The 14,417-nt window shown below is 43.3% G+C and overlaps 1 protein-coding gene across 1 annotated transcript in view; it reads right to left on the bottom strand.

Moving 5' to 3' along the window:
• Positions 1-14,335, bottom strand: part of Rnf115 (ring finger protein 115) — a 56,967-nt gene extending 42,632 nt beyond the window's left edge. The window contains exon 1 of the mRNA XM_051166076.1: positions 14,193-14,335. Within this exon, the coding sequence (XP_051022033.1) occupies positions 14,193-14,294 (102 nt within the window). The 5' untranslated portion in view covers positions 14,295-14,335. The remainder of the gene's footprint in view (positions 1-14,192) is intronic.
• Positions 14,336-14,417: the final 82 nt, after the last annotated feature.

The raw sequence follows: 14,417 nt of genomic DNA, 5'->3' as shown, positions 1-14,417 counted from the left end.
CCTTTCACTCCTTCCACATGCCTCATAGCTCTAGCAGTCACTCCTACTTGCAAGAGTCCATGATCCAGCAGGACAAAAAGATCCTACGATTCTACCAGAAAAGTCTTAGACCTGATACTTTCAGCAAATAGCAAATATAAAACTTACAAAAACAGTGTTTCTATATTTCAGTAATGAACTTGCCAAGAATGAGATTGCTTTAAAAAAAATGCTACCCACAACATTCTCAAAAAATAAATGGTAGGAGGGTGAAGAAATGGCTCAGCTGTTAAAATCCTTGCTATTCTTGCAGAGGTCCAAGGTTTGGTTCCCAGCACCCAGTCAACACAGTCTGCAATTCCACTCCCAGGGAACCCAATGTTTCCTCTGGCCTCTCTAGGCACTGCATGCACATATATACATACTGGTGAAATACTCATATATACACAAATAGTCTGTCAGGCCAAATGTGGTGTCACACACCTTTAATTCCAGCGCTCAGGAGGCAAAGGCAGGAAGATCTCTTTGAGTTTAAGACCAGCTTGCTCTACACAATAAGATCCAAGTCAGCCAAGGTTACAGAGTGAGAATGTGTCTCAAAAATAAGAATTTAAAAAACGGTAAACAAATAAGTACTCAAAAATACCTGGGAATAAATTTAAACTATGAAGTGAAAGTTCTATAAATGAAAATCTAAAATCTCTGGAGGAATAGAGGACACTAGAAGATGGAAAGACAGCCTATGCTCACAGATTGGCAGAATACTGTGAATAGTCACATTACTAAAAATGTTCTATAGATTCAATGCATTTCCCCACCAAAATTTCAATGACATTTTTTAAATAACTAAAACAAAAACAAAAACAAAACAAAACAAAACAAAAAACAACCCACCCCAATGGCAGTGGGCAAAGACATCAGTCAAGGGCAGAGCAGATGGCATGTCTCTAATCATCCTAGCTTGATGGCCAAAGTTATCTTATACCTGGGACTCATAAAAATCAAATCAAATCCAGGCAGCACAGTGCAGGGGGAGGAAGACAGACAAAGACCTGTAGACTGCCAATGCTACCTAGTCTGTACTCCAGCGCACAGCACAGGCAGATCATAGACACCTGCTTGCCTCTAACCCACGCATCACGAATGGAGGGTGTCACTTAGGGGCCCACCAGCTGCATGGCCAGCTTGCACAACGTATGTGGTGGTCAGATGGATGAAAAAGACAAGTGAAGCAGCTTGAGCATTATAAAGAAAGATGGACCTGGAGACTCCAAAATGAAGAGGAGTAGCCTGTTATGAGTGGCCAGCCCACTGCTGGGGCCACGGTGAGGTCCCAGCTTGACCTGCCGCTGAGAGCCATGCCTGGGTCCGTGGCTAAGCAGGGGCAGGGGTCGGTGTTGATGTCCATGGTTCATGTTACCACTAGAGAATATGGGGATGTCCCTGGTCAGGGCAGCAGTGGGGTCTAAAGGGAGGGGGGAACAAGAGAGATAATGGATGAAAAAACAAAACATCTTATTTTCTCCCATAAGCAGAATCGACAATTAACTACATGCCCACAATATGTGGGGGGCAAAAAAGCAAAGGGGAGATTATTATTTGGGGTGATAGTGGGAGAGAGGACATGGGACAGGCAAAATAGTAGAGGGGAGTAAGAATGAGCACAATGATACATATAAAAACTGTGGGCCATCCAGATGGCTGAGTAGATAAAGGTGCTTGCTGCCAAGCTGACAACCTAAGCTGCATCCTCAGAACACACGGTGGAAAGAGAGAATCCACCCTGTAGGTTGTCCTCTGACCTCCACACATCCACCCCTAGCATGCATACACAGGTGTGCACATACATACACTCACCATCCTCATCATCCACGTTATGGCACATGCCTTTAATCCCCACACTCAGGAGGCAGAGGCAGGCAGATCTGTCTGTGAATTTGACCAGCCTGTTCTACATAGAGAGTTCCAGGCCAAGCAGAGCAACACAGTGAGACCCTGTCTCAGAGAGAGAGAGAGAGAGAGAGAGAGAGAGAGAGAGAGAGAGAGAGAGAGAGAGAGAGAAATGTAAATTTTTAAAAATAAAAATTCACTGAAACCCATTATTTTAGGCAGGCACGACGGCTCACAGGGTGAAAGCACTTGCTGCTAAGGCCAAGAACCTGTTTGATTTCTGGGACAAATATGGTAGAAGGGGAAAATCATATCTGGCAGATTGTCCTCGGATTCCCACACATATGCTATGGCATGTAGGTACACACACTCACATTATAAAGTAACGAGACCTATTATTTTGCATGTCAAATAGAAGTTAATAAAAGAGACTTACTACTGGGTACACTCAACTATTTCAGAGTTCATTAGTTATGTAATCTAAAGCTATAAACAGGCAGACGTACTTCTCACCATTCACAATCTGCATTAGGAACAGCTCCCTACACACAGCTTAGCCTTAGTGTTTACCCAGTTATAAGAACATCATGGGAGGACACCTAGACCACTCAGCAAGAGAAGGAACAGGGTGACTTAAATGCATTACTTCCCTTTGTCTCCTACATTTCAAGGATCAGTTATCAAAACATATGACATTTGGCAGGGCCTATTTATGCCAAGTTCTATATTGTAGAACTTACACACTCTAATTTTATACACGTTTGTATCAAGCGTTCAGCATGTCACTGTGGTGTTATGTCTACCTTAGCAACTCTAAGTGGTTTTCTTATATCTAAAACAAATGGCCTATTTGCTGTCTAGTTTGACAGAGTGAAGACTGACAGAGCTCTGGGATCACAAATATTAGTTAGCAACATCCTACCACCCATTCTCTTTGAGTATCACATGGTAAACAGTTAAGAAACTCCTAACTAAAAATCAGGACCATAAGTGTTTTAAACACATCACAGCTCCTAAACAAATACCTTAATTTCAAGCCAAGAGATAACTGTAGATCAAAGACCCTTCTTGTTGTAGAGTCTTATTCCATTTTCCCTTTCAGAGCATCAACTGAGCTGGGTGTGGTGGCGCACGCCTTTAATCCCAGCACTTGGGAGGCAGAGGCAGAGGCAGGCAGAGTGCTGTGAGTTTGAGGCCAGCCTGGTCTACAAAGTCTAGGACAGCCAAGGCCACATAGAGAAACCCTGTCCTGAAAAACAAACAAACAAACAAACACAAACACACACACAAAACCAATCAAGAGCATCAACTGATAGGGCTGGAGAGATGACTCAAGAGTTAAGAACATTCCCTGCTCTTGAAGAGGACCAGAGTTCCACTTCCAACACTGCTAAACAGTTTACAACCACCTGCAGCTCCAGCTCCAGCAGATCGGATGCCCTCCTCTGGTTTTGAAGAACACACACACACACACACACACGTAAAATAAATTTTAGATAAATAAATTTTATACATATTTTTAAATTCCAGCATAGAATGGGGAAGAACTCCTGAGGTCCTACTCTGAGCTGGGGAGACACGGCACTTGACAACAGCTGAACAGTCACTTTTCTTTGGGGATGTGGCTGCTAGTAGGTTGGCCATGTCCCTGTGGGTGGCCCATGCTAATGACCATATGGTCAGCACTAATTGCACTCCACTAAACAGAAGACAACACAGTCAAGAGAAATATTAGCTGAAGGGGTCCTGGAGGAAGTAAGAGGGAAGAGTGCTGGGTGGATTAAGATAAAAAATATTATATACTGGACTGGAGGGCTGGAGAGATGGCTCAGTAGTTAAGTGCATTGGCCATTCTTCCAGAGGACCCAGGTTCAATTCCCAGAAACCACATGGCAGCTCATAACTATCTGTAAGTCCAGTTCCAGGGGATCTGATGCCTTATTTTAGCTTCCCTGAGCACCTGGCACACAGGTGATGCATATACATATATGCAGGCAGGACACCCATAAGCACACACACACACACCAAAAACAAAAACAAAAAAAGTAAGATATTTTCAAAGAATAAATTTTACTCTTTAAAGATGTGGTAGTTCAGGCCTTTAATCTCAGCACTTGGACAGCAGAGGCACGCAGATCTTTTTGAGTTCAAGGTCAACCTAGTCTGCATAGCAAGTTCAGGACAGCCAGAACTATGTAGTGAGATCCTATCTCAAAACAAACAATATTCTCTATAAAATCACACTTTTAAATATATTAGTTAGGGAAAGAAAATCGTAATCTTAGGTACTTTACCACAAAATAAGGATTAAGCCAAGTTTCTGAACAGGTTAAGTTGTCAAGAGTGGGGAACCTGAAACCACTCAAAGCAAGACTGGTTATCACTTGACTATGTACAGGTATATCAGAACACCATGGTGGCTAACACCTATAATTTCAGCTCTATACAAGACTACTCCCTCTAGCCTGAGACCCGTTTGCTCCACATGCCAATCCTTGGGTATACTAAGAGCTGTCTAGTGCTTGGCAGCTGCACCAACATGGTGATGGCACCAGGCCTGAAGTACAGCTTGTACCTGGGTCCTGTCTGTACTCTCAGGTTGACCTTGACCTTAACCTCTGCGCTCCAAGCTGATCCCCGATGCTGAGTGCTGTAAGGAGAATTTTGTTCCTTTTCAAAACCCAGCTATGTGCCTGTGTTTTTTGTTTAAATCCCAGATGTGGGCTATGAGACAGCTTCAGATTATCCACAGCTGATAACTATGGTGTCTCCTGCTCTAGGAGGGGCGTGATTTTTGCCAGCTGCTGATAGTTTATGTTTGGAATGTTGGGGGCTCTGGAGCTATAAATCCAGAGCTCAGGGAGTGGCTGGAGGTACTCCAAAGCTGATCCCACTCTCCCTGCTGTTGCAGTTTGTCTAGAGGCCTTGTGCAAAGAAGAAATTGGATATCTTGTCCGCCAAGATGAAATTTGCCCCAAGGAGCTCAGCACACTTAATGGGCAGGAAGTAGTCTAATGAGATCTACACCCGATGTTGGTTCTGCTTTTTAACAATTAAACTTTATTATACAACCCAACTAGCTTACACAAGAAGGAAAAAAGGTTAAAGGGACAAAAGAGTGAACCTTCCGGTATCCGTTTCACAGGACGGGTCTTTTAGGTGTCTCTCTGGCCCGCGTGTTGGTCTAGCCTGTCCGCTGTTCCACACGCGCTTAAGCCCGGGCTGAACCTGTTGTTCTCTCCTTCCCACCTGCCTGAGCCACATGGGAAGGGCGGTCTCCTTCTACCGTTGAGGGTCAATTAGAAAACCAATAGCCCAGTTGGGGTTCCCAGGTCTGCTTCCTGAATTCCAGGCCCAGCATGGCTCCACTCAGTCTGTCACAAGGTGTTCCTGGGGTGCCCCAAGGGTAAAGCCCGCCAAGACTGCTTCCACCTGTGACAAAGCTTAATCTTTCCCACACATCCCCCTTCTCTTTTAAAAAAACTTAAGAACTATATACACACATATACATATATACATAATCATCAGGTATCAAGTATATAACCAAGTCCTTTTATATTTGTTAACCTGAGAGAAAGTATTTCACTATCCTACCAAAGAGAGTCTTTTTTAAAATGAGAAATTGTAATTATCAATCTATAAATGTGTTTTTAATTTTTAAACTAAAGCTTCAAGTAACACTGTGGCTATCTAGTCTTTAATCCCATCAGAGAACCAAGAAGGAAAATCTATCTAATAAAGGAAGTGTTGGCGGGCAACTTCCAAGTTGCATTGGGGCAATCAGTCTTCAGCCTTATTGGCCCAAAACATTTAATAAACTGCTTTTTGAAGCCGGAAATCCGACGGTCTGGTCCATCTAGTCTCTTTAAAACTGGACAGTCAACTTTCCAGCATCACTGTTGATTATTGTAGACAGTCAGCCTGTCATCAGCAGTAGAGATAAGAGCAGTTTCTCTGTCCAGTGACCATTTTGTCACCTGCATCTCTTGACGCCCCCATCTTCAATGATGTAAATGGAGAAGCGGCCAGGAGCAGATGTCTCTCTGTCAAGAAAGCCCTCATCGTTAAATGTCATATTCTGTGGATCTCTGAAGAGTTTGAAGACCAACGCTATCTATTTTTACAGTTATCAATTTATTTTTTTGAAGACATATACAAGGAATTAAACAAACCTGTTCTATGACAAATTAAGTTAATATCTAGTAGGATTTCTATGTAACTAAATACCAACTTTTATCCCTGATCTTCTTGAACAGTTTTTATAAGACATTAGAGGTACATGAATAATACATTAAATAAACATTGAACAAAATGAACTTAAGTTTCTAACATACAATATATAATATTTTGTCAACATATACAATACATAAGGCAAAAATGAATGACAATATACAATTTAAGTTCTTATCAAGTTGAAGTCTTAAATTTTTATCAATCTATAATACCAATGTAGGATTTTTGAAGTTAGTAGATTCAATAATCTACCTTTTATTTTACAAACCTGTAAGGGTGGTCTCCTTCTCCCGGTGAGGGTCAATTAGAAAGACAATAGTCCAGGTGGGGTTCCTAGGTCTGCTTCCTGAATTCCAGGCCCAGCAGGGCTCCACTCAATCTGTCACAAGGTATTCATGGGGTGCCCCAAGGGTAAAGCCCACCAAGACTGCTTCCACCTGTGACAAAGCTAAATCTTTCCCACTTCCCTCTTTCCTTTTTTGCCTACCTAGTGTTGGAAGGTTGGAAGGTATTGGGGGTGAAGAGTGGTAGAACCCAATAAAGTAGCCCAAAAGCTTGGCTACAGGGTTCCGATACAAGCTGCTGGCAATAGGATCAGCATCTGGTTTCTGGCACCCAGAGTCTGGCTCCTCAGTGCAAAAACACCTACAACCATTTGATAGTTGAAGAAACAGTAGAACCAGAGGCCCAGCCAAAGTGCCTGCTTGAGGAGATCTCAGAATCACCCACCGGATGCACCCACAGACCTGCATACAAGCCAATGGAATTCTGCCTGGGATCTCATTCACCTATCACCTACCGGGATCCTGCCCTGGTCAGAGCGGATACCTGCCCCTAAGCAATCTTGGCTGCACACAGTACCATGTTCCTAGACAGCCCTCCATATGTACCCAGGCTGCCCTGCATGCACCTTGGCTGCTTAATGCTGTCTCAACAAAAACCGGTACCTGAAGTCCTTTTGGCAACAGCCAATGAACACTTTAAGAGGAGCCGAGGTAAGAGGAAGGGAAGTAGAAGCAGAGGCCAGAGAAGAGCAGGAAGCTGCTGGTGATTATTAAGGAAGCAGAAATTAAACCTTGCAGGTGCCAGTCACCAGAAAAGTGCCAGGGAGCTATGAAGTCATCAGGGCCAATCTCAGTTAATCAGCCTGAGTTCTATGCCAATGGACCTCTGCTAAAAGCCAAGGGTTCCCATGCCCAGGCTAGCAAGGAGACCTATATAATACTGGAGGTGCCACTTGCCAATGCTGGAGCGGCTTGCCTCCCATGACTTCTATGCAGAAAGAGGAAAGACCCTTCAGCAGCTGACGCTAGCTTCTAACAGGTATCCGTAAATTCACTTTAGACCACAAGAAGAATTAGTGTTAGGAGACTGATAACATGAACTCATCCTTTCAATGAAGAGTTTAACGAAACTAAAAGCTCAAGAATGATGGACTTGATGAGCTGGGGTGGGTTAGGGGGCTCCCCTCCTCTGAGGAACAGGGAGGGAGGGACTGAGGAGAGAAGGGCTCCGATGGGAATGTAAAGTGAATAAATAAATAAATCAAAATACAATTTTAAAAAATGCAATCTCCTGTGCATATGAAATGTCTCAAGAGTTGTGTGAAAGAAACAAAAGAAACAATATCAAGGTGAGCTACAGGAAAAAGTTATGATTGTTATATTTTCCTTTTGTTTTCAGACTGAGTTCCCGATGGTTTTACTAAATTACATACACGGTTATTAAATTTCCAACCAACAACAACAACAAAAAAAACGGGATACTTTTAGGTTACAGTGTGTAATTGTAGGTGAGTAATCTAATGCCTCTGGTGTCACTAACCTCGAAGACAGAGAGGCAGCCTAACAGATCTGCTCTGATGTAATGGCAGCCACCAGCCACCCAACTCTAGTCTGGGCTCTAAACAATCCTATCCCATGGGGGCTTTGGCTAAAATTATACTGTCTCAGTTATCTCACTGAAAATTTTCACCAGGATCCCAAAGTCAGAAAGCAATAAAAACTACCCTGGAACAAAACCTTAAGCCCCACTAGCACAGAGACAACGTCCATGATTTGTCCTTGTTTATTATGGGTTTACTCACAACCTCAGCATTCCTGACATTTGGGTCTACAGCAGCTTTAGCAGCAGCTCTGTCTGCTACTTACCAAATGACAATTGCAGTCCTCTCCCCGCCCCTAGCTGTTAAATCAAAACTATCTACAGAGATTGCTAAGTATTTCATGAGGAGTAAAACAGCCCCCAATCAAACTCCACTTTGATGTATCTCTCCTTCATTTCTTAGAACTAAGCTGTGGAAAGATGAAATACACAGTAATTATTAAGTCTCTTCTAGTTTGATAATACAGAAAAAGAAGCAACCCGGGTCTCTTTACAAGCTGGCTGTCTGAACCTGAACAAAAGTAAAGGTCATTTAAAAGCCAACTAAACATAAAGAAACACAAAAGCATCCTGTCAGCATTTATGCTCACAAAGGAACTTTATTTGCAATAGACTTAAAGTTCTTTTTTTTCTTATACTGAGAAAGTCCTCCAGAATACCCCAGTATTCACTTACGTACTAACCAGAATCTTGAGGCTATAACTAACTTTCCATCCTTAAAAACACAGATTTGGTAAGCATGGCAACTCACACCTGTAATCCTAACACTGAGGCAAGAAGACTGCCAAGAGTTCAAGGCTTTATATTGAGATAGCGAGTTCTAGACCAACCTGGACTACAGAGTAAAACACTGTCTAAATAAATAAGTAGAATATATTGGTGCACATCAGCAAGTGGGGGTGTTGGAGGTGGAGGCCCTAGGATCTGAATCAGGTCAAGGTTATCCTGAGTTACACAGTGAGTTTGAAGGGACACCCTGATGACCAGAATTGAACCCCTGAAACTCATGGGAGAATGAGAGAACTAGCTCCCAAAAGTTGTTCTCAGACTTTCACACATGTGCCAGTGATGCATGCATACACACATGACAAATTTTTAAAAAATAAAACAATGTTATTTTTTTTACTTTATGTGGTACACACTTGCTGACACTTTATGTTCAAACTCAGCAATGCATTTTCTATCACTAGAGCTGTTTTGTTTTGTTTGTTTTTGGATGGGGTCACATGTGTCCCAGGCTGGCCTTGAACTCATTACATAGCAGAGAATGACGTTGAATTTCTGATCCTCCTATCTCTACCTCCCAAGTGCTGAGATTACAGGCACACAGCACTATACCCAACTAAAGTTACTACGGATCGAAACCAAGGCCTTGCACATACTAGGCAGGAGCTCTGCCATTGAGCCATACCCCCAACCCCCATTATAGCTTCTTAGAGAGCTCAGGAGTATGATGTTGGTAATGGTGGTAGTGCATCTGTAACCCCAGCAGGAGATAGGAGGATTAGGAGTTCTGTGCTACCCTTCACTATCAGTTTGAAAGCAGCCTGTCTACACAAGACCCTCCCTCTAAAAAAAAACAAAAACAAAAAAAACCACCCAAAAATAAAACAAACAAAACAACAAACAAACAAAAAACCTCAAAACCCTCTCCTTTCTCCTCTCCTTAATCTTCCTCTGTCTGTCTGTCTCTCTCTCACCCCTCCCCCCATGCTCATTAAATAAACTCCACTATAACATAAAAAAATTCTTCAAAAACCTCGGAGACCTACAGAACATGGCATTAAAGTATTTTTATTATTCTAAAGATTCTTTGACAGTAAGACAAGTTAACTCCTGGGAACACCCAGCCTGCCTCAAAGAAGAAGACGAGCATCAAAGAACCTCCTTATGGCGATGGCTTCAAATGTGGCAAATCAGCCACTGGGCAAAATGTCCTCATTTCTGCCACAGATAGAATTCTGCCTAAAAATGGGCAAGTTTAGATGCAGGCAGAGTCGATGGCCGAACTCTGCCAAGAGAGGGTAAGCAAGTCCTCAACAGTTTCTGCCTCGCAAATATGTCTGTCAGAGATATTGGGCCAGAAGGCTGAAGATGATGCTCCAATGTTATAGAGAGTGTTGGTGACTGTTCAGGCAGAAAACTGTTTCAGCCATTTTTTTCCTTTTGGAAGCTCCTAACCTGAACTCTGGGTTCACTCAAGTATTTAAGTTTTATCTCTTCTCAAGTCTCTAATGGGTTTGAAGACCAGATAGTTTAGTCTGTCATTTAAGCTTAATAGGTCAGGAGTAAAGATGTTTTTAGACCAAGATAGATGTTTTAAGTTAATAGAGATGAGATATGATAGATATTAATCTCCATTCAGAAATTTAGACCAACAAGATAGGAAAGATGTTTACTTCAAGTTTGACAAATAGAAATAGCCAAATCACTATGAATGTAACATTTATATAATTTCTGATTGTCTCGTGGGTCTTCCTGCTGCATGTAGTTTACTTTACCAATGTGTAATAATATAAATGTATATATTAAAAAAGAAACATAATAAGAAAAAAATTAAAAAAATAATGGGCCAGCTCATAGTATTGCTCAAAGTATAAAGACACTTGCCACCAAGCCAACCTGAGATTGAACCCCAGGGTCTGTATAACAGAAGGAGGGAACCAACTTCCACAAGTTGTTCTCTGACCTCTACCCGTGCACCATGACATAAGCACACTGACACACACACACACTGTAAAACAATTTTTAAAATATAAAGATCACAAAACACCAAGGTTATCCCTCACTCAATCAAAATGACTTAATAAGTAGTAGATACTAATCATGTAGAGAGCACAGATATTAAGTAGCAAGTGACGAGTTTAAGGCAGTGTAATGACTAGCATCTTTGAAGCTTATCCCAAACCAACACTTTTCCTCTAGTTATGCAGTATAAATTCTAAAGGAAATCTACATCTACGATTTAGCTACCATTATTATGCGACCATGATTATATACAACACAATGACTAATGCCTATAGTAATAGCTGGTAAGGAGCCAAATGAGACAGCATTACTTACTAAAAAGACGGACATTTACTAGATCGAGGAGAGAGCCTAACAGAGAACTAGGAAGTGAGGAGGCCAGCAGTGCCTTCCGGCTGAGCCAGAGGTGAGCAATGCCCAAGCAGTGTTCAACTTGTCTGTCACCTGGATCTGGGAAATGCCATGATTTCCATGAAACACTTAAGAACCACACTAGTCTCATCAATATGCAAAGCAGGCTACTCTACGATATAATTATTATGAATACTAAATTCAACCCTTTAAGGCCTTAAAGGAGAGTGGAGGATGGTGACAGTATGGGGGACTAAAGCACACCTTTACATTCCTTGAAGCAACCCTCTGTGGGATTCTGTCCTATCATCCTGCCAGTGTAGGATGTAGCTCCATTAGTTTTGGGCCCACATGATCTCTCAATAGAATAGTCAGATGAAGTAAAAGCTGCTGGAAATTTCCTTCAAATATTTCTTCTATCATCTGATGACCCAAAAAACAGATAACGCCATTCTATCCTATCATATATAAGCCTGAACTCTTCAGACAATGTGATCAGAATCTCTGATTTTAAAATTCTAGGTCCACATAATGAGTTCCAGCACAGGCAGAGCAGCCTGATCTACATATTAAGATCCAGGGCAGCCAGACATAGAGAGACCTTGTCTCAAAACAAAAATAGTGTCCCCCAAATCCCAACTTACCACTTTTTGCTAGAACTATTTTCATCATAAATATAAAAACTCTTCCAGTAAGAGCAATTCCTAAATGATTCCCTTGGAGAGTCTTCTTTGAGGTATCAAGAAATAACAAGTCATCGGTTGTTCAAGCTTTTTATTAACCTACAGAGATAATTGGGGAGTATTCTTTATACAACATTGATACAGGAGTTTCTTCAATAATGCACAGGTCTGGAGTGCAACCTAACCTCACCATGCAGAGAAATCAATGCATAAGACCAACCCCCAACACATAAACTTAGTAGCCCTGCTCTTAAGAGTGCACTCGAGAAAACTGGGCATGGTGGCAGACACCTTTAATCCCAGCATTCGGGCGGCAGAGGTAGGCGGATCCATTTGAGTTCGAGGCCAGCCTGGTCTACAGACCAACTTTCAGGACAGCCAAGGCTACACAGAGAAACCCTTATTGTTTTTAAACTACCAGTGCTATTAGTATTATCAGTAGGTCTGGCTACTCATCAATTAAGACACAGACACTTGTAATACTTTAAAATAGCTTAGTTAACCTGGGGCAGGGCAGACATAACCCGCAAAATTACTTCCCATAGTGGGGCAAGTATGGGATCCCTGCCTCAATCCCATGCCATCTGCATCTCATAATTTCTATTTCTATCAAGCTATCTCCCATCTGTAATATACTTGCTAATGTTTTTCATCTGGGCCGGATTCTCCATCCACGCCGGCCATGTGCTTTTCCTCCATCTAACCTATGGCAGCCTTCCTCTCTCTTCCCTCTTGGGGCCCTCTCTTGTGGTCTCTTCTCCTTCACCCTTGTGGCAATCTTTCTTCTTCTTCCCAGGATTCCTCTTTCTCTAAGCCCCACCTATCTCCTTTGCCCTGCCCAGGTAGGATGGCTTTTTATTAATCAAAAGGTGGGTCACAGAGACAACAAACAATAATTAGCATCAAAATACACCAGACCATCCCTCCAACAACCTGTCTCAACAAACAAACAAACAAACAAACAAACAAAAGACTAGCATAGTGTTGCACACTTTGAATCCCCCACAGTTGGGAGGCAGAAACAGGTAGATCTCTGTGAGTTCCAGGCCAACCTGTTCTGAATAACAATTTCCAGGACATCCAGGACTACATGGTAAGACCCTGATGTAAAAAAGATAAACAAAAAGGGTATTCAAGATATCATGAGTAGCCGGGCGTGGTGGCGCACACCTTTAATCCCAGCACTCGGGAGGCAGAGGCAGGTGGATCGCTGTGAGTTCGAGGCCAGCCTGGTCTACAGAGCAAGTCCAGGACAGCCAAGGCTAATACAGAGAGACCCTGTCTCGAAAAACAAAAACAAAACAAAAAAAGATACCATGAGTATAAAATAAATTATGGTATAGGCACTCATTTTAAGAAGAAACCTCGACAACCACCAAGAAAAAAGACCTATAATTCTACAAAGGCAATTAGTCAAAGGTGCAATTAACATTACATTCACCTTGTCAGTCTCTTCACAGTAACTACAATCCAACCCAAAAGAAGCGCTGGCATTGCTAGCATGCTGCAGAAGCAATTTCTTCTCAAAGCACAGCCTTACCTCTCTAGTGGCTGACAGTCTGGCAAAAACCAGCGAAAACCAATTTTATATCAGAGAAAGCAGTCTCTAACATTCTGTCCTGTATTTTTTTTCTGAACAGAAAGAACGGAGGAGGAGGAGGGCTAGGAAAGTGGAGCTAAAGACACTGGTAGCGTGACTTCCAAAATAAACTAAGTTGAAACAGTACGTCCTGCCTTCTTCCTAAAGTCATTTCCTTCAATAGCAACAGGGAGCGCAGTCTGCAAGTCACTGGTACTATTTTCACTTTCACAGGGACCACGGAAGAGCAAAATCTTCCCTCTTCCCTGTTACCTTCCAAACCTCCTCCTCCTCCTCCTGTACTTCAACAAAACCTACTAACGAGTCCTCAGCAATCCGCTATTTTGTCTCACTGAGGATATGCAGAAGGGGGAAGATCTGGTTGAGAAGTAGGGAGAAAAAAGAGAGAGAGAGAGAGAGAGAGAGAGAGAGAGAGAGAGAGAGAGAGAGAGAGAGAGAGAGAGAGAGAAGGTGAGACGGAACCACGGAAGGAGTACAGGGGGATAGGTCATCGCGGGAAGGAGACACGGAAGAGGACTGCAAGCAAATTGGGCGCAAGACTTAGTGACAATTGACCTAGGAAGACAAAAAGACGGCGATGGGTGGTATTAAAGAGCGGAAGCGAAATGAGGGGCAAACTGGAGGCGCCGCGGAAATGAGGGTTAGGCAGAAGTGACCGGCTCGGGCCCTGATGCCTAGGGTTTGGGCTAGTGCCGGGCGACAGCGGGCGGCAGGTACCGAGGACACCGGTGTCAGGGTGTGCGCGCAGCTCAAGACCCAGTTTGCAACCTTCCGGGCGAGGGATCCGCGCTGAGCCCGAGCGCGGGACGTACGGGGGTTCTTACCGGTAGTTTGGGGCTGACCTCGCCCTTACAAAAGTGGCAGAAGAAACGGTGCGCGGCGACAGCGGACCCCGCGTCCGCCCCCGCCGCCGAGGCCTCCGCCATCTTTCGCCTGCGCCGCGGATGTCCGAAAGGGCGGCTGACGGTCCGTTTCCAGGCCGCTACCTCCCGGGCTGCGGTTGCCGCCGCCGCCGCCGCCGCCGCCGCCGCCGCCGCCTCTTCTGTGCC

The sequence above is a fragment of the Acomys russatus genome, chromosome 23 (assembly GCF_903995435.1).
Source record: "Acomys russatus chromosome 23, mAcoRus1.1, whole genome shotgun sequence".
NCBI classification, from domain to species: domain Eukaryota; kingdom Metazoa; phylum Chordata; class Mammalia; order Rodentia; family Muridae; genus Acomys; species Acomys russatus.
Note: the sequence above shows the minus strand (reverse complement) of the source record. Positions and strands in the feature narration are given on the sequence as shown.